This window comes from Trichosurus vulpecula, chromosome 4 (assembly GCF_011100635.1).
Source record: "Trichosurus vulpecula isolate mTriVul1 chromosome 4, mTriVul1.pri, whole genome shotgun sequence".
In the NCBI taxonomy this organism is placed as follows: domain Eukaryota; kingdom Metazoa; phylum Chordata; class Mammalia; order Diprotodontia; family Phalangeridae; genus Trichosurus; species Trichosurus vulpecula.
The window spans coordinates 398,195,259-398,215,752 of record NC_050576.1 but is presented as its reverse complement, the minus strand read 5'-3'; the positions used below and the strand labels follow the sequence as shown (position 1 = coordinate 398,215,752).

The 20,494-nt window shown below is 38.6% G+C and overlaps 1 protein-coding gene across 1 annotated transcript in view; it reads left to right on the top strand.

Annotated features, from left to right (window-relative positions):
• Nucleotides 1-20,130, top strand: part of ECRG4 (ECRG4 augurin precursor) — a 55,190-nt gene extending 35,060 nt beyond the window's left edge. Inside the window, exons 2-5 of the mRNA XM_036756660.1 lie at nt 7,204-7,339; nt 12,617-12,664; nt 14,873-15,030; nt 18,946-20,130. Of these exons, the coding sequence (XP_036612555.1) occupies nt 7,246-7,339; nt 12,617-12,664; nt 14,873-15,030; nt 18,946-19,107 (462 nt within the window). The 5' untranslated portion in view covers nt 7,204-7,245 and the 3' untranslated portion in view covers nt 19,108-20,130. The remainder of the gene's footprint in view (nt 1-7,203; nt 7,340-12,616; nt 12,665-14,872; nt 15,031-18,945) is intronic.
• The last annotated feature ends 364 nt before the right edge of the window (nt 20,131-20,494 follow it).

Below are 20,494 nucleotides of genomic sequence, written 5' to 3'. Positions count from 1 at the left end.
CCCCACAACAGTCATTCTAAGGAGAGTCTGAAACTTTATGTGTGTTCTCTCTCAAAGCAGAAAGAAAAAGGAATGTCTTTGCAATTCCATCCCTCATGTAAGCAGTGTCAAGTCATCATTCTCTCCATTAATGAGAACAGTTATATGCAAATCCTATAGGCTTCATATAATGATTTTATCTTTTCTAGAGATGGAAAATAACATAGACCTTGCCCAAAATACACTCATAATACTAGAAGCACCACAAGCTAGATAAACACAAATATAATACAAGGTAGAGTGCAATAGAAGTGAAGGAGAAGGGAAAAAGTTCTCCAGGAAACTTTGAATTAGAAGAAATTATAGACCTCATAGATGAAAGGTGTTTTGAGGATTTTTTTTTAAAGTAATGATTTCCCCTTTCACTTTAATTGTAGAGACCTGGTTTATATCAACCTATTTTTGAAACACTTTTTTTTTGTTTAAAATATCATAAATCATATTCAGACCAGACTGAAAACAGGGCAGAAAATATATCGTCTCAATATAATCTATAACCAGCTGATGATTTTATCAGAGGTACTTTAAATTTTATTATTTAAAAGGCTACTTTGTTAGGAACTTTTTCCTCCTTCCTTCTTTCCTCTTTTTTTTTTCAACTTTATTAAAGAACAGCTATCTAAGTGTTCCAGTTTGGCAATTGTCAAGTTAGCAAAATCCGCCTGTTGGAGCTCTGGAAATCCCCCTGGGAACCAAACTCCCAGAATCCTCCAGTGTCCTGCAGTCTGTGGAGAATGAATACTTTGTGTTTCTCAGTTTTCTTCAGATGGAGAGGGAAGTCTCTCACATCTTTTTTCCTTTTTGCCTTTCACCATTTATTACACATGGCAAAAGTTTTTAAAAGTCTAAAATGGAAACTTGATTTAACAAAAAGGAAGACTATATTCCTCATTGATTTTGAGAACTCAATCCTGTTGTTGCTATTCCTCAAATTCGTTGATTCCCTTGTCCCATTAATCTGATGAGTCCTGGGAAACTCCTACCACCAACCCCCACGGTTCTCATTTCCATGCTGCTGGAGTAAATTAAGGAATTTTGCTGACTAGGTCCTGTCTAAGTTGATACAAGCTATCTCTAGTTTGTAACATTGTTGCATGGCAATCTTTATTTCTTAACTCGGTATTATATTCTCTGCACTGGCTTTTCTCCATCTATTTTCTGCTCTAGCCCCCAACTCAAATTGCTTCTTCCTCAGTGCCAGTTAATGATTTATCTATTAATTACTAAGAATATTAAGTGTATCCTCTCCAGAAAAATGTAATCTCTCTGGCTTTGCCCTTGATTCCATCTTGGTCCTTGTTCCATTAATTAAATCTCCTTACCTCCCTCCCCTGCCCCAATGTACTTTTTTTTGGGGGGGGGTAAAAATTTTATTGGGTAAATGGGGAAGAGAGTCCAGTTTAGTTCTTTTTGGCAGCAACTTTTCTCAAGGCAGCTAGGACGTTGCTGAGAGCCTCTCTCTTCTTGGCGGGGATGTGAGTTCCCACATTTTTATTTTTAAATTTAAGAGTTCATTTATCCTTGGAGACCTTTAGTAATTCCATGGCCTTCCTCTCATAAGGGGCAAAACCCACACACCTCTCACAAAGTTGCCAAAAACTGTCTCGAAGCCATGACACTGACAACGTAATCAGGTTCCAAATCTACCGTTCTAGAATTTCCTCATATTACTCCCCTTCTCACACCCTGTCATGTTGTCTTCCTCACTACCTAGAATAAGCTTCCTCTATTTTTATCAGTTAGATTACCCCTCTTCCTTCAGAGCCCAAGTTAGGTGTCACTTTCTCCAGGCAGAGTTTCATGATTCACCCAGCCTGCTCCTTGCCAAGTGAAATTGAACTTGCCCTGTTCAATTTAAGCATACATAGCAATGTTTCTAGAAATTTCTTTTGAAATTTTCCCATACTTCTTTGCATTGTAGTTAATGTGTTTCTGCCTATTAGACTATTCCTTGAGATGAGGGTGTGTCCTATCTTTTTACCTCTGCTATTTTAGCATAGTGTACTGCCTACAATAGACACTTAATGTTAGTATCTTCCTTTTGTTATTATTACCAGTTTGTCCTGTCAATATCTCACTTGTACAGTTATTTGTATGATGTTTCGCCCACTAGACTTATTAGCTCCTTGAAAGCAGGGACTGTTTTGTCTGTTTGTTTTTGCCTTTCTTTGTATCCCTACTGTCTAGTACAAGACTTGGTAAATAGTAGGCATTTAATAAATGCTTATTGGAGCAGGTAGGTGGTAAAGTGAATAGAGCACAGCCCTAGAATCAGGAGGACCTGAGTTCAAATCCGACCTCAGACACTTGACACACTTATTAGTTGCATGACCTTGGGCAAGTCACTTAACCCCAATTGCCCTGCCTTCCCCCCTCCCAAAACAAAACAAAATACTTACTGACTTGCCTTGTTGATTTATTCAGTATTTGTTCAATTGAATCCATATGTGTTTAAATTACTTCTAATCCTTGCATTTTGGTGAGCATTCTCTGTTCCATGAGCCATTGCTATTGTGATATCCCAGAATGCCTTTTGGAAAGAGGGAAACAAGCATTTATTATGGACTAGGCACTTTACAAATATTATCCCTCACAATAACCCTATTAGTATTCCCATTTCCCAGTTGTAAAAACTGAGGCAGACAGAGGTTAAGTGACATGCCCAGGGTCACAGAACTAGTAAGTATCTAAGACCTTCCGACTCCATGGACGTAGTAGGTGGCATAGTAGGTAGAGGGCAGGACCTGTATTCAGTAAGATTCATCTTCCTGAGTTCAAATACACCCCCCAGACACTTATTAGCTATTTGGCCCTGGGCAAGTCCTTTAACTCTGTTTGGCTTAGTTTCTTCATCTGTAAAAATGAGCTAGAAAAGGAAATGGCAAACCATTCCAGTATCTTCACCAAGAAAACCCTAAATGGGGTCATGAAGGGTCGGACACAACTGAAAATGACTGAACAAATTCCTGACTCCAGGCCCAGTACCATATCTATACCATCTATCTATACCATATCTATACCATCTATTTGCCTTTTGTAAATGACGCATCTACATGCATCTGCACTATTGGACTACAAGGGCAGGATATAAACATACTGCAAAGAAATATGTGTACCCAAAGAGCCGTGGTTAGGGGATAATGTCTTTCAATTTTGACCACCAAATGACAACCTAAGCTTAATGAAGAGAAGGAACTAATTGGTCACTGAATACAGTCAATCATATGATAGCATTTATTGAATGCGAGCTGTTGAAGACTACCAGGAGTGATAAACCAACCCCCTCTACAGTCTCTTTAAGGCAATAGATGTTTCCTTTACATTTCCCTAAATAAATATTTGAACAAGTAAGTGTCTAGAAGTCTCAAGCTTTTAATATTGTTCTTTTTTTATTATAGTCTTCCCAATGGTAACCATATATCTTTTTTTTTGCTAGGGTTTGAAAATTGAAAAATAAAATAGAAGTAATATAATTATCGGGCAAATGCTTTTGAAACAAGATTGACTCACAAGTGGTAGAAGTCAGGAAGTTCAGTAATTATTTGGTCTGGTTATACTTTTATTTTTCCAAGAAGCACAGAATCTCCTGGCAACTGCCCTCATTATGCAGAAATATCATGCTGGTCCACCAGGTTAAAGAATGCCTTCTGAAAATCAGGAAGATATTGAGCTTATTCAAGTCGGAATTTTTACCCTGGAAGATAAAATATCGTAAGCTCTCTCTCAGCATCAAAAAACAGCTCTACAACCAATATACTCTTCTGCCAATGACTGATACCCTTGCCCTTCATTTTTAAAGATGCCACTGCAGTTATTTTCTCTGCCAGACTTCCTTTCATCAGCAAAATTTACACTTGAGTTGTTCAAAGGAATAGGGCTTGAATTATACCATCCATATTATCTCTCCTGGGAAGAGAATGCAACTCAACTTTCATTCTGCTTTTCCCCTTGCCATTCCCTCCTACATATTTAAAGATTAAAAAAAATTAGTTTCCTGGTAGTTGGAAAGAATTCATGAAACTTCTACTTTCCTCTAAAGGTATCGTAATGGTTTAGGCTATCAAAATATTCAGTGGTATTCTATTGAAAAAAGACCACAAGTTCTACATTGGTCAAGTTGCATTCAATAGTTTACAGTAAGTCAAATAATTGGGGCTACTAATACTTTTTTAAAAAATAAGTTTTATGCCTTTCTTACATTACAATAATTTCTATATCCCTACAACAAACTGAACTTCCTCATATACAAAAGCAAAACAGTCCAGCAAAAAATAACCAATACAGTGACCTTATATGTAACATTCTGTCCTTGAAGTACTTCCTCTCTCTGCTTTAGAGATAGCTTTCATTATTTGTTATCCAGGACCAAGTTTAGTTACTACAATTAACAGAGTCTGACTACCTTTTACTGCTTTTATAATTTACCTTATTTTAGTCATTATCTTCTTGTTCCACTTACTTCAGGCTGGGTCAGTTCACAGGAATCTTCTCATCCTTCTCTGACTTCATCATTGATTAGTACACAGTAATATTCCATTGCTTTCACACCCTATAGTTTGTTCACACATTCCTGAAATGATGGGCAACCATATGCCCCCAATTCTTTGTTACCATACAAAGTTCTGCTATGAATATTTTAGTATACTTTAGGTATTTCTTCATACCTTTGATCTTCTTGGATTATATATGATCTTTTTTGTGGTAGGTTCAAATAATAAAGTCACTTTTCTCACATTATTCCAGATCGTTTTCTGGAATAGTAGGACCAATTAATAATGGTATACTCGTGTGCCTCTTTTTTCATAGTCTCTCCAACCCTGACTTTTTTTGTACATCTTTGCCAATTTGCTAAGGGTGAGGTGAAGCCTCAAAGTTATTTTAATTTATTTTTCTCTTATTATTAATGATTGTAAATTTCCTATAATCATTGCTGCCTTATAATTCTTTTTCTGAAAAACTGTTCAAAGATACTAATACTTTTTAGTATCATCCTAAAAGGAAGTTTTGTATTTATGAAAACTTGACATATAAATAACTGAAACATAGAAATACTGTTTCTATGGGAAAATGTGTTACAAGTTCCAAGTAGCTGAATACAATCAAACATTTGTAATGCAATCTATTATAGCATCTTCTTCATGGAGTCTCCCCCCACCAAAAACAAAACAAAAAATTCAGACTTACAGTCTGCATCTCTTGGTTTAGTGGATGTGATCTTAGATCAAAAGGTATAGTTCGTAGCACACAAGCCCCCACCATTGAATTTGCCTTTAAAAGATAATGAGTAGACACACTTAGCTCAAAGCAAAGGCAGTTTCTAAGATGGCTTAGCTAGAACAAAAGCTTCAAACACCCCTCTTCCTACACCTGGGGTATGTTCTCCCACATATACACAAATATATAATACACAAATACACAATACACAAATACACAAAGCATCTGTGTGAGCACAGACTTAGAGTCTGTTGTATAGAGGTACACACTTCAGAAACACTTGTGGCTGGGGTCATTCATACTTCTGGTACACACATTCTTTTCTCGTGGAGTCCTTTTGCTGTGCCCTTCTCAGTCCAGCATCTTTGTTAGGGAGATCAGCTAGATAAATTCCCTGAGTCTGCTCCTCTCCATCACTCCATTGCCAGGGCTAGCTCTCTCTTAAACCCATAGTCAGCTTTGAAATTATTTTCTGTTTTGAATTCTACTCTCCTCTGTGTTTGTGATTCCATGGAAAATGTGAGTCTCTGCTTCCTGTTGGAAATATTTTAACTGTGCCTCAAACTCTCTTGAACTGACAAGCTCTGGAACTGTTCTACTGTATTTTAAGGGCCACCTGGGGCATGACCAATCTTTTGCTTATAATTCAATCAAGGAGCCTTTTCAGATTTTGTAAAATGATGCACACAGTCCTATCAGTTAAATCTTCCTTCCACAGTATTTTTTTCCTCCACAGCAACTCTCACAACCTTTTTCTAAACTCCCACAGCCAACCATTACCCACATTCAGTTCAGTCCCTCATCACCTCCTTCCTAGGCTATAGGAATGGCCTCCTAATTGGTCTCCTTGCCTGAAACCTCTCAACTTTCCAAAGAATCCTCCTTATACTTGCTTAAGTGATTTTCCTAAAGTTCAGCTCTGTCCATATCATTTCCTCTGTATGCCAATGACTGCCTATGGCCATTAGGAACATCCTCTGTTCAGTTGTTGTTGTTTTATCTGGGCCCCAAATACCTTTCTAACTTTATTACACATCACTTCCTACACTCTAGTGGGCACTTAATCAATGCTTATTGATTGATTAGCTGAAAAACATAGTATTCCTGGATTTCTGGATGGATCTGACCAACTCTCTCATGATTTCCTTATTTTTAGTGGACTAAATGTAGAAAGTTAGTTGGATTTGGAATTGATTAATCGGTCAGTCCTTTAGACCAATGCTCTTTTCACTACACAAGTGTACTTCTTACTTATCCTTACTTAGATGCGCCTTGGATTTCTTTGGTGTAGGGACCCTCTTTACAGGTGTAAAACATAAGTACTCTCATGGCCAGGTATGCAGTAGGGACAGAAGGTATAAATTAGGCATCTGCCTGTTTCTAGATCCTGAGGATAGGAAAAGGGAGACAGAGGGGAAGCAGGAGTAGGGAACCACTTTGTATAACCCGGAGACTTGGTATTCTTGAAGCTTGAGCCTTACAGTATGTGTTTGCAGTTATGCTCTTTAAAAAAAAATCTACTGGAATTCCACTGCCAAGAGAGAGTACAGCAAAAGATGGGGAAAAACTCAAAAACAACCACAGGGCTAGGAGGGAAAAGGCTTCATTCAGCGAGGAAAGGAATAGTGGACCACTATGTACTACTGTGTGCACTTTGGCACGGTCCCCTTCGCTTTGGGCCAATTTTTCTGTTTGGAGCGGGAGCCTAGAGGATTATTCAATCAACTTCCAGGCAGGAGCTGAAAAGAACTAATTGAGCAGCAGAAGCCGCGGGTGTATGTCTGGGTTTGTGCGCGTGTTTGCACAATACTCTTTCCTGTTATGACTGCCGGCCAGTTTGGGTCTGACCAGTTGGGGGTCTTGGAGTGAGGAGGGAGGGTGGGGGGGATCGCGTGTGTAAGTCTATTTGTTCTCCGTCCCCCTTACTAGCACCTCGCTTTGTCCCTGCAGCTGAGAGTCCGAGAGCATCGCCGCGAGCAGCTGCCAGCAGAGATGGGTTCTGCCTCCTCCAGCTCCCAGCTCACCTCCAGCCGGGTACTAGCTCTGGCTGCCCTGGCGCTAGTCCTACTGCTGTGCCTGGGGCCAAGTGAGTGAGACCTTTGCACTGTGTGGCGCTGTCCGGGGCTGGGAAGCGGAGAGACTCAGGAGGGCCGGAGGGAGTGCCCGATAGCACTGCGCTTGACCTTGCAACCTGGGAAGCTGCTTGTGCTAGGGACATGGGATGGGGTGGGATGGGGTGGGATAGGATGGGATGGCGTGGGGTGGGGTGGGGTGGAATATTGGGAGGAAAAGGTCGTCAAGAAGACAGTCTCCTTATGTTGTGCCCAGAGTGGGAGGGAGAAAAGACAGAAAGCTCAGGCAACAACTTTAGATCAGCAAGTGGGTCTAGGTTAGACAAGCAGGTGCTGTAGAGAAAAGAGCCATGAAAGAGATATGACTCTTCATGCCTGTGTGACCACAAACAAGTGACTTAACACCTCTGACCCTTGGTTTTGTTCATCTGAGTGTAAGAGGCAGGTGGCAGAGTGGATTGAGGGTCCACTTCTGAATCAGAAAGAGCTAAGTTTGAGACCTGCCTCAGACTCCTGTTGTCTGGGTGACTGTGGGTGAGTCACTTAACTTCTCCCTGCTCTTAGATGGCTATCTAAAATGATAAATTGCAGAGCAGGAGTTCTCAACATAGGTGAAATCTCAGGTCCACAATCCACTCCCCAGAATGCCCCAATGGGGTAATGTGCTACCTGCTTCACAATGTCATTGTGAGGAAAGTTCTTTGTAAACTTTAAGAAAGTGAGCAAAAGTGTATGGCAATTCTGAGTCTTCTAGTGGACAGAAGATGACAAAGATGAGGGAACGTTTAGGAGTCCATTTTAGGTTTTCAGGTGTGTATGTTCATGAGCAGGTGGAGATGCTGAGAATCACTCCCTGTTTGGACACTTCCCATTGTTCCCCTCTTCTTCTTACACCACGTGCCCCTAAAGAATTTTGTCATTAAGTGAGTGGGTGACAGTGGAGGTAAAATCATATCACCTTTGGGGTTCCTCATTTCTTTTGTCATACAAAAATTTATTTCTGTAGCACAGGTTAGTAGCAGCCCAAGTCTGAGGTTTACAAGGGCTTTCTGAGAGTCATTTTACTTTTCATTCTGCCTAGTTGAGGAAAGAAGCTATGAAAATATATTTGGTAATTAACAAGGCAGTGGACAGTACAAGCTTGGTCTGAACTTCAGGGCTGTGTTCCAAGTGGAGATCAGGAACAAAGTCCTCTGGGAAGAAGAGTGAGAATCCATTCAAGTTCTATTTGAACCCAGTAGGTAAAGCTAGGATCAGTGGGTGGAGCAGAAAAGTAGATTTCAGCTCCTTGTAAGGAAAAAGTTCTTTCAATTAGGAAGTAGAATGTACAACTTTGGTAGGCAGTGAGTTCTCCATCACTAAAAGTTTTCTGACAGGGGCTGGATAACAACATCTCATGGATGTTGTTCCTGTTTGAATAACATTAGATTACTTTGGAGGTTGCTTCCTATTTTGAGATTTTATACATTGGACCATAGCTCTGGAGCTGGAAGTGATTTCAGAGGTTTTGTAGTCTAATGACTTCACTTTTTAGTGAGAGAAACTAAAACCTAGGGAGATGAGGTGACTTCCTCACAGTCAGAGGTAGGATTTGAACCCAGGATCCCTGATTCCAGACCCCATGCTCACTTCACTATACAACATTCTCATCAAAGTTCATGAGATAGGTTGGAGACACTGGAACTCAAAGAGGGTTGTGAAGACACCCAGCATTATTAATACTTGAATTTCCTCATATAGTTGGCCTCCCTGACTTTTTAAAAAGAGGCTATTTTGATTAAATATTAGCTATGAGTTGTTATTTTCAATAATTGTTATTTGTTAAGTTAGTGCAAAAAATTCGGTATTTGGTAATGAAATGTTCCCATATATTTATAAATTAAAAGGGTCTATCCTACATTTCCCAGAAATCTTTGGGAGCATTTATATTTACATATACATATACTTGAATAACCTACTAGTACAATTAATATTGATCTGTCACCAAGAAGTAAATTTGAACTCCTTGGGAGATTCAATGCCAACGAAGATGACAATGCTTTACTATCCTACTTCAATGATGCTGTTGTTTGGCTATGTCTGACTCTTCATATCCCATCTTCCTCTGTTGTTGAGTCATTTTTCAGTCCTGTCCCACTCTTCTTGGTGCCATTTGGGGTTTTCTTGGCAAAGATACTGGAGTGGTTTGCCATTTCCTTTTCCAGCTCATTTTACAGATGAAGAAACTGAGGTAACGAAGGTTAAGTGACTTGTTTAGTGTCACAAGAGTCCAAGGCTAGATTTGAACTGAAGAAGATGAGTCTTCTTGACTCCTGGCCCAGTGCTCTATCCACTGTGCCACCTAGTTGCCACCACCCTTGATGACATTAACAAATAGTGTTGAGATGGGAAATCTGTGATACAGAGGAAAAATAGTTAATATTATTTATTCTTCATTTCTTTATGACAAATATCGTTCAATTAAAATTACCTGTGATAGAATTTTATAGCTCACTTTGCACTGATTGAATGAGGGTAAAGATAATAACTGTTCACTTGAGAACTTGGGATTTAAACTGATCATAGAATTTAGAACTAGGAGATCTTTAACACATCACTGAATCCAGAAGACCTTAACCTTGGATATGAAAAATGTGTGTGCATGTGTGTGTGTGTGTGTGTGTAACAAAGTAAATAGGGTTACAAAAATCAATTATATTGAAATAGCTGTTAAAATAAATAATTTGAATATGTCCAAATTTCTGTATATTTAGATAAAATGTATATACATTGTACATGTATATATATGTATGTATACATATGCATATGCATACATGCATAATAATAACATAAAGTAAGTTTGATTATAAAGGAAGTCAGTTATTTTGAAATGGTTATTTAAATATATAATTATATATATATGTTTATGTATGTTTATATATAATTTCTCTATGTATCTATAAATAACAAAAAGGATTATCAAGGAAATAAGTTATAGTGAAATATCTTAAAATATACATTATATGTGTGTATATTTTTACATATGTGTATATGAACAGAGTACTATATACTGTGCGTATATAGTACTAAGAAACAGAGCTAAAATGTGACCCAAAGCAACTGCCAGTCTAGTGCTTTTTTCAGTACTTACATTTTCTTTGGCAGGTGATTCTATGTTAATTTTAAGAAAGTACAACCTAATCATCAGCCCCTAAAACCAGGTCAAATTTGAAAATCAAGACTATGTCCTGTTCCTTAATCTTCAAATGTTCCACACAAGAAGTGAACAGTACCTGGGGCCATCTAATTTTGTATATATGTCAACCCAGGAGTTGTGAACACGATCTGTTAAATGACAAGCTGATGGATTATCATGTGGGTGATCGAAAGCCAGACTGTGCGGACTTGGTCAAACATTTCAAAGTAAATTATAGTACCAATCCTCTAAATGTTTTCTTGGACATCATTCCATCAGGCCAGGCCTGTTATTTCCTAACAAAATGTTCCCAGGACCTAGAAACACCTTCAGAACTGAACTAATTCTGGCAATCATTACTGCAATCAATGTTTTGTTGGAGCTGTCCTAGCCTGTCTCAGGACTGGCAAACTTAAATAAAACTTTTAGTGACCTCAGAACGATGGTTTTCCCCAATTTAATCTCCCCTGTCATTTTATTTGAACACTATTTGACTACAGGATAAACATACAAAATATGGTACATCACTGGTATAGTGATCAGAGTGATGGGTGTGGAGTCGGAAAGATCTCCCTCAGATAGTTATCAGCATGACCCTGGGCAAGTTACTCATTCTCTCTCAGACTCAGTTTCTTCAACTGTAGCATAAGGGGATTGGGTTTAATTGTCTCTAAGGTCACTTCCAGTTTTAAATCTCTGACCCTAAGAAAAGATCAGATAGAGTGACATGCTAGAAGAAGTTGGAAAAACAAGCTTTGTTTTTAAGAAAAATTCTGAAAAACTTGGGAGAAAAAAAATCGGTTTATCATTTTAATGAAAGACAGCGGGGAAAGGTACCACCTGGAGAAAAATTCATGAAAATATCCTGATCCATAATAAGATGCAAATATATTCTGCCTTAAATGACTCTTGTCATTGGTACACTCCTGTTTGGAAACATTTGCTCCTTGCTGCTTGTCTATGTAGAAGGGATCAGGAAGATAATTCTTTTCACAGAATCTCGGTTGGAACAGCTCTTAAAAGTCATCAAATTTAACTTTATCCTATATGGAACCACCTCTCCAAAATCCATGACAAGTAGTCATTCAATCTGTGTGAAGGCTTTCAGTAAAGCCACTGCCTCCCAAGGTAACCCATTCTACTTTTTTGGATTGTTGACATTTGGCATAAAATTGCCTCTTTGCACCTTCCATCTGTTCCTCTGGTTCTTTCCTCTGGGAACAAACCCAGATCTAACACACCTTCTGTATAACAGCCCTTCAAATACTTGAAGGTGGCTGTCCTGTCTCCCCTAATTGTTATCTAAGCTGAACATCTCCAGTTTCTTTAAGGGGACCTTTTATGGCAGGATGTCCAGTTTCCTAGCCATCCTAGTCTCCCTCTTCTGGACTTGCTCTAGTTCAGGGGTGATGAACCTGTGGCCTCAAGGCCACATGAGGTCCTCTAGGTCCTCAAGTGTGGCCCTTTGACCAAATCCAAACTTCACAGAACAAATCCCTCAATCAAAGGATCTGTTCTATAAAACTTGGGCTCAGTCAAAAGACTGCAAAAGGGCCACAGGTTCCCCACCTCTCCTCTAGTAGTTGATCAGTGTCCTTCCCAAAAGTTAGTGCCCAGACTCAAACACAATACCCCATATGTGGTCCGTCTAGAGTAGAGTACTGTAGGACTGCCCGTTCCTTTATATCGTGTATCACATCTCTCTTAAAACATTCTAAGTTTGAATTTACTTTTTTTTCTGTTTGTTATGTCAGACTGTTGACTCATAATAAGATTGTTATTCAGCCATTTCAGTTGTGTCTGCTCTTCATGACCCCATTTGGGGTTTTCTTGGAGTCTTTACTGGAGTCTTTTGCCATTTCCTTCTCCAACTCATTTTACAGATGAGAAACTGAGGCAATCAGGGTTAAGTGACTTGCCCAGGGTCACACAACTAGTAACTGTGTGAGGCTAGATTCAAACTCAGGAAGATAGGTCTTCCTGACTCCAGGTCCAGCACTGTATTCACTTTGACACCTAGCTGCCCCCTCTGTTTTCCAAGCTTTGATCTTTGCTTTAGAGTAAATAAAGGGGACCATGCACTCCTGCAGCTGATATTTATTTTTCTTCCTTTTAGATGGCACAAGAGGAAACAAACTCAAGCTCATGCTTCAAAAACGAGAAGGTAAATAGACTGAAATTTTCAAGTTTTGTGTTCTTAGCAGGATTGAAGCATATCAAAACAAAGTTGTGAATGCTCTCTCACCTGGAGACATGCTTTTGATAAATCAAAAGTGTTTCTGCTTAGTCAATTTGAAGGTGTGTATGTAGTGTTATATTAGCTTAATAATCTTGCCGATAAATTGATAAAGGTTGTTCCTCTAGAAATCTGCCAGTGTGTACTGAGAAAAAAGGAACCACAATGTTTCAGTGTTAATTGAATTTTGATTCTTTTTAAAACCATGGGACATTTTAGGGTGTGTCTCTTTGAATTCAAGTATATTTCTTTTTTAGTCTATTGTTCTTTAAAGTGCAATAAAATTTCAATCTCATGGAATACTTAGGGAATGCAGCTTTTCTGGTTAGTTGAATTTTCTATGAGCTGAAGATTAAATAGAAAACCCTTTTTTGTCTTCAGCCATTGTTATGGAAAATATTCCTTAAATCACATTGCTTTTACCTGGTAGCAACCTGAGAGATCATCTAGTCTTATATATTTTAAAAACAGTTAAGAAAGAAATAACAGCATTAAACAGCAACATAAACTATACTTGTTTAGTGACATTTACATCTAAATTAATTTCTATTCATAAAGTTTCATTACATTTTTTTCAGTCCTTCCTGCCAGGCTTCCATCAATACATTCACTTTCATTCACTTTTCCTCCTCTGTTCATAGGTAACGTGTATTCCATTCTTCTGTCTGGTTCTCCTTTTTTATTTTTTTCTTTGCAGTATTTCAAAGAAAATTTCCCCCTGAGTCTTCTTTGTATCTCTCATAATTATTGACTTATTTGATTTAATTGTTCTGCAATGCCACAATATATTTAACCACTTCCCTATGTTTGGAAATATAACCTAAAAATGTTATAAAAAACAAGAGCTCAAAGATTCTCAGTAACAGTAATGTAATAATAATAAAAAAAACACTGGAAGCAATCTTGATATCTTTTTTTAAGGCTTTTCTTTAAAGTCTTTTATGGCTTAGTAAATATAATATGGTGAAGGATCATTTCACTTTTTTATATTCATAGCCTCAGTACCTAGTGCAGTCCTTGGAACATAGTGGAAGCTAAATAAATGCTTATTGATTAACTGATAGTGAGATCTTTCTTCTCTCATTCAGAATCTTGCAGTACCTCTAGATCCAGAGACCTAGTTCTTCTATTATGACCTTGGGAGAGCCACCCACATTCCTGGGCCTGAGTTTCCTTATCTGTAAATTGGGGTTAGACCCAATGAGCCCTGAAATTGTTCCTTTCGGGCCTAAAATTTTATATTTCTAAGCTTCTAGACATCAGTGATCTTTGTCCTATATTACAAACATATCTATGATGGAGGATTAGCAATTCCTAGGGAAGCAGGGTGGATGAAATCATTTTGGGTGATCTAAATGGATGCCAAACCCCTATTATACCTTAAAAGATTGTAATTTTTATTTTTATTTTTTGGTATAGGTAACTCCCTACACTGTTTCCTGGAATATTCTCCTATTTCACCTCCAAATTTTGCAGTCCTTAGTTCCCTTTAAAGCTCAGCTCAAGTGTTATCTATTATAGGAAGCCTGTCTTAATTTCCCCTAGTTATTCATGCTTCCCCCGCAGAACAGTGCCTGTCAGATACTTAAATTCTTGTTGGATTGAATTGGATTGTGTTTTTGCTTTCTTAGAAGAGAAGAAGCTTCTTCTGATTTGCATCCTGGGCAGAAAGACATGGGCCTACAAAGTACTTGGTTAGGCACTATGCCTGTAACTGAAAGGTTCCATGCTTGTCCTTTAATGAGTTTTTTGTGCCCACAGGCTGAATGTAGCTCATTTATGGTGGCAGAAGGCTTGTGGTCAAGCTTTGTTGCATAGGCCCCTGGGATCATTAGTGGAATAGCAGTTCTATCCAGGGATTGAAGACTTCCTGGACCCTGGAAGCTCTTCAGTGACATATATTCCCTTCAACCTCTCCAATTTGTCCTCCAAAGAAATATGACTTAATAGACCAACATGTAGAAGCATGGAGGTGATGGAACCATTTGTCATGAATATTGAGGCTGTATTTTTCAGCATGGCATGGTAGGAATGGAGTTGTGAAGGAAATATAATGCATTTTTATATTGATTCATGCCAGGAGGGAGAAAAATCATGTCATGTACTTTGGGGGATGGGGGGAATTGATCATTTCAGCATCTGATCCAACTAAGACAGAAGTTTCAGTAGGTGAAAGCAAAGCAAAGGAATTTTTAAGCAACTTGAAACGCCAGAAACGCCAGCTGTGGGATCGAAGTCAGCCAGATGTGCAGCAGTGGTATCAGCAATTTCTCTACATGGGTTTTGATGAAACTGTAGGTATACTTTTTTTTTAACTCTGGGATACTCTGCCTTCATATAGAGGATGGGGGAAAGGGGAGATGAGGGTGTTGAGGATCCAGAACATAAATTATTGGTTTTCTTTAGTTTGTGTATGTTGCTTTTTTTTTTTAAAAAAAAGTTTTATTGATATTTTAAAAAATTTTTATATGAGACATTTTCTGATATTTCTCTCTCTCTATCTTTAGAGTCTTGCCTTATCATAGGGAAAAACAGTTGAATAGAACTGGGCAAAATAGGGACTGTGTCTGATGTGACAGATGCCCTATTCTGCATCTGTAATCCCCCACATCTCTCTCCAAATAAGGGAAGTGTGTGTTGGGTGTGTGTGTGTGTGTGTGTGTGTGTGTGTGTGTGTGTGTGTGTGTGCATGTTTTCCATTTACCCTCTGGAACTAATGTTGACTATTGCCTTTAACCTAAGTTCTACAAATCACTTGTCTCCTAACAATGTAAGACTCTCAATTGGAGCTTTTAACTGTGATTTGGTAATAGAGTAATATCTTTGTACTGGTCTGTCTAGATCAGGAGACACTGCCATCCAACATGTCTGGGAGGGAGGTTTGCTGAGGCATGCATTTACCTCCATTTCTCAGTCTTTGCCTGGATCTCCTGAGAGTATCTAGTATCATGAGCATGAAAAAGTCTTCCAACTTCACCTCAAAAATGTCAAAAACAACAAAGTTGGGGCCATGGGATGTGAGAATGGGGGAGGGAGAGAAAATGACATTTAAAAGAAAACAGGGATTCATTCATAGCTGCTTACAGGGTGGTTTCCAGAAAGGCTGTAGTAAAAGCAGTTTTTAGTCCATCTACACATAGTCTGTAGCTGAAAGATTCCCTGACATAACATATATATTTGCCTCATGCATAGAAAATAAATACATGGTATCCTCTATTTTAGAACTTTTTAAAAGAATAATTGTAGCAGGGAAAAGTTAGAGATATGTTAAAAACTTGGCTCCTCCTGGCTTCTGGAATATTTTGGCAGAGAATGAATTGGCAAAAATAAACTCAGCATCATTAGAGTTGTGCATATTATACATCAGATGGAAAACACTGTTAGGCTTGTAGAGGAAGTCTTCATAGGAAAAACTCTAGCTAATGCTAGTAGAAGGTGGAGGGAGACTGAGGAAAGTCATGGAACTGAATGCCCTTTGCCTCCATGGATGGCCTCTCTGAGTGGAGCCACTGGAAATATTCGACAGGAGAACTCAGAATCTGACTCCCATTTTGGAGTGGGTGGTACAACATAAGTACTCAGTAGAAATGATGAAAAAAAATGTATTTTAAACCTAAATTCCAACCTAAGCCTAGGAATGAGAAAAACAAGGATTAGGCTTAAATTTAAATGAGGATATAAAAGGCAATTGTGCAAAAAAAACAGTTTACAAAAAAGAGGATACCAGGACATCTTGAAGAGTGACTTACCTCATTGTACCACTTCTCTTTCCTTATGAGTACTTCGGACCCAAACTGGAACATAGCAAAATTAACCGAGGGCAGCAACGTGGTACAGGGACCACTAGGTGGTACAGCAGATAGAGCTAGACCTGGAGTCAGAAAGATCTGAGTTCAAATCTTGTCTCACACACTTACTAGCTGTGTGACCCTGGGGAAGTCAGTTAACCCTTTTTGACTCAGTTTCCTCATCTGTAAAATGAGCTGGAGAAGGAAATGGCAAACCACTCCAGTATCTCTGCTGAGAACATCACAAATGGTGTCACAAAGTGTTGGACATGACTGAAAAATGACTCAACAACAGCCAAGAAACATGGGACAGGGGGGAGAGCTAGCACTTCCCTGCTTCCTTCCAGATACCCCCGAAAAGGCCACAAAGAAAGCAAGATCCAAGAGCTCACATTTACATAGGTTCTGAAAAGCACAGAAAAGTATAGTAGAAGGAATAGTGGATTTAGAATCAGAGAACTGGGGTTCACATTTCAGCTGTGCCACTGTTGCTTGGGGTTAGTCATAACCTCTTTGAGCCTTAATTTCCTCCTCTGTAAAATGAGGGGGTTACAGTCCCTTGCAGCTCATTAGCTATGATTCTATAATCAAGCTCCTAGAGAGATATACCTGATGTCCTTTACATAACTTCTATAATCTCTTTCAAGACCTACTTACTCCAGTGACCTAAAATGCTATGAAGATATCCAACAATTGTACTTCAACCTATAATGATATCTTCCTGCTTTGATTTCCCATAACACGTGTAACCTATTTGTTGTTGTTCAATTGTTTCAGTTGTGTCCCCATTTGTGTCCCACTCTGTGACCCCACTTGGGGTTTTTTGGGCAAAGATACTGGAGTGATTTGCCATTTCCTTCTCCAGTTCATTTTACAGATGAGAAACTGAGGCAAACAGGGTGAAGTGACTTGCCCAGGGTCACATAGCTAGCAAGTATCTGAGACCACATCTGAACTCAGGAAGATGAGTCTTCCTGACTCTAGGTCTGGCACTTTAATCCACTGTACCGCCTAGCTACCTCAACCAATACCACACTTGTATCACTTATTTGTATGCTATTATTAATTTTTACTTCAATTCAAGAAAGAACTTCAAGCTCTTATTGTATGCAAGACATTGGTAAAGGCAAATATAAGAAAAATGGTCCCTGATCTTGAGAAATTTACATTTGAGTGAGGAGAATAAGACAAGGGGACACATAGCTATAGACATGGCAGAATGAAGAATGTCATAGAGAGGTAGAGAGTGTCACAAGATTTTTAGGAACAAGAATTCATAGTGATTTAAGGGACCCAGGAGAATATCGTGAAACATGTGTTATTTGAGCTGAGTCTCTATGGATGAATTGGATTTCAATAGGTTGAGATAAAAGGTGCCCTCTTCTAGGCAAAGGAAGGAATGTAAGTAAAAGTATGGAGGTGAGAAAGTTATCAGGACTAATTTAAAAAACAGTGAAGCATAGCAGAATTTGATGGGAACACAATGAGAAAGAGAAGGCTAGAAAAGGAGATTTGCACCATGAGTAACACAGAGGAGTTAAGACTAAGTGTAATGGGCAAGGGGAACTATTAAAGGTTTTTGAACCTAGAATTAACGTGATTGGAGTACCACCATAATTCATTAGAAAGAGAATTAAAATGCTATTTGCAAGACTTGGATTTTTCCTTGTATTTTAATTCCACTTGTATTCCACTTTCCTTGTATTTTATCCCACACTTGGCACAGTGCCTAGTATACAGTAAGTGCTTAATAATCCCACATTGACTCGACTTGATCCTATCTCCCGGATTTCACGAGAACCCTATTTCTAAGTTCAAAACAGTGTTTGTCCATGACAAGTGACAAAATGATGGCAAAGAACACTCACTTCCCCCACCTTGTCCTAGCTAGTAGAACATTTGGCAGTCATGGTAAAGTGTTTGACGAAGGGCTTGAAGTTTCTGAGTTAGAAAGACCTGAGTTCAAACCCAGCCACTGCCACATATTGGTTGTGTAATCCAAGGCGAGTCATTTAGCTGCTTGAGGCCCTAGGACCAGGCACTTGCCTACATTGGTATTGGGAGTTTACTGTTATATTGATGAACTCCCAGAATTTTATATTAACAACGGTGTCAAAAAAAAGTCAAATCTAACACTGGACTTAAAATTGGTCCTCATAACAGACAATTTGAAAAATGCTGAAGTAAATTCCTTCTCAGTTGGTTATTATTTACTTCTGAGCACAAGAATAATGGCGTACTTTCAGATGTTTTTCATCAGTGCTAGTCTTTAATATTAAAAAAAATTAAAGAACCTTATTTTGGAAAAATACCTGGGAGAAATCACTGAATTTGATGGGGGATAGTTTTCAAGGGGAAAGGAACTGGAGGGGGCTCTTATGTTAGCCCAATTCAATATTCTTGAAATTCTTCTTGATTCAGAAATTTGAAGATGATGTTACATATTGGATAAACAGAGGCCGAGATGGCCATGACTACTATGGAGGTTACTACCAGCGTCATTATGATGAAGATGCAGCCATTGGACCTCGGCATCCCCACGTATACAGGCACGGAGCCAGTGTCAACTATGACGATTATTGAGTGCCTTCTCTGATGTTCTGGATAAGGCACCAGGTTGTTTTTTTAAGTTTTTAATTTACCTCACAGGGTTGTTGTGAGGATCAACGGCAATAATGTGTGTGTCAAGCACTGCAAACCATAAGCACCATATAACTGTGAGCTATTATTCCTATTTTACTAGTGCATTTTGAAAGAGATTTTGTTTGTTTGTTATAAATTTAGTCACTGCCAAACAAAAAAAAAAACTTGTCCATGTCCTTCTATAAGTTCAGTGTTGGGGTCCACTCCACATAACTGTCATTTTTCTGTCATGGAAGAAGAAATGAAATTATGCAAAAAGTCTAAAGTTTGATTTAAAAAACAAACAGGGGCAGCTAGGTGGCACAGTGAGTAGAGCACCAGCCCTGGAATCAGGAGGACCTGAGTTCAAATATGACCTCAGACACTTGGCACACTTACTAGCACACTTACTAGCTGTGTGACCTTGGGCAAGTCACTTAACCCCAATTGCCCTGCCTTCCCCCCTCAAAAAAAAAGAAAAGACAAAAAACAAACAAACAACAATCATCAAGGCTGGTACAGAGGATGCCAGAAAATCTTAGGGCAGCATCTTAATACAGCCCTAAAACTTTTTGGGACACCCTGTGTATTAACTTTAAAGAAATAATCTGAGTAGTATTTTATTCGCTTCTGTGTCTCTATTTCTTGTGTGTATCTTTTATCAGATCTTGTTGCTCCTTTTTAAAAAAATAATCATAGCAAGTGTACTCGTTTTGATATTGTATTCTTCATTCTACATCTCTTTCTATAGATCTTGCCATGTTTGTACTCTTATACTTGTCATTTCTGAATGGTACCATAATCCATTCTGATGTATTTTCTAATTCCTGCTATGATTCTGTTTTATTTTAATCCATGTATATCCTTTTGTTTATGACTCTAATGCAATTGCTAAAGAATAATAGAAATGTCATCTGAAGTTTGATGTAGGTATGTATTGATATCCTATATCTTATACCAGAAATAAACTTTTGCTTAAAAATGCTTTTTGCTGCTTTCACTTGGTTAAAAATCTAGTTCATTTCATTATTAATTACTTTGTCATTAATTCATTCAATATTTCAGAAGTTTCAGAGATGGCTGTGGGACACCACAGCAACAGGTCAAGACTCTTTTGTTCCCATTCTATGATTAGTGTTGTGGTTTCAACTCTGCCCACCCAGAGACACCAAAAACTGTTGAAATTTAAACTCTGCACACCCAGGGACTCCAGAAACTGTTGCTGTTTCATGATATGTTGCGGTGGAACCGTTTCAAAGAATTCAGTCAGACCACCTCTAATCCAAGTAGAGGTATTTATTGAGATTGGCGCCTCTCATGAAGTGGGCTAAGTTCCAAGAGGAACCAG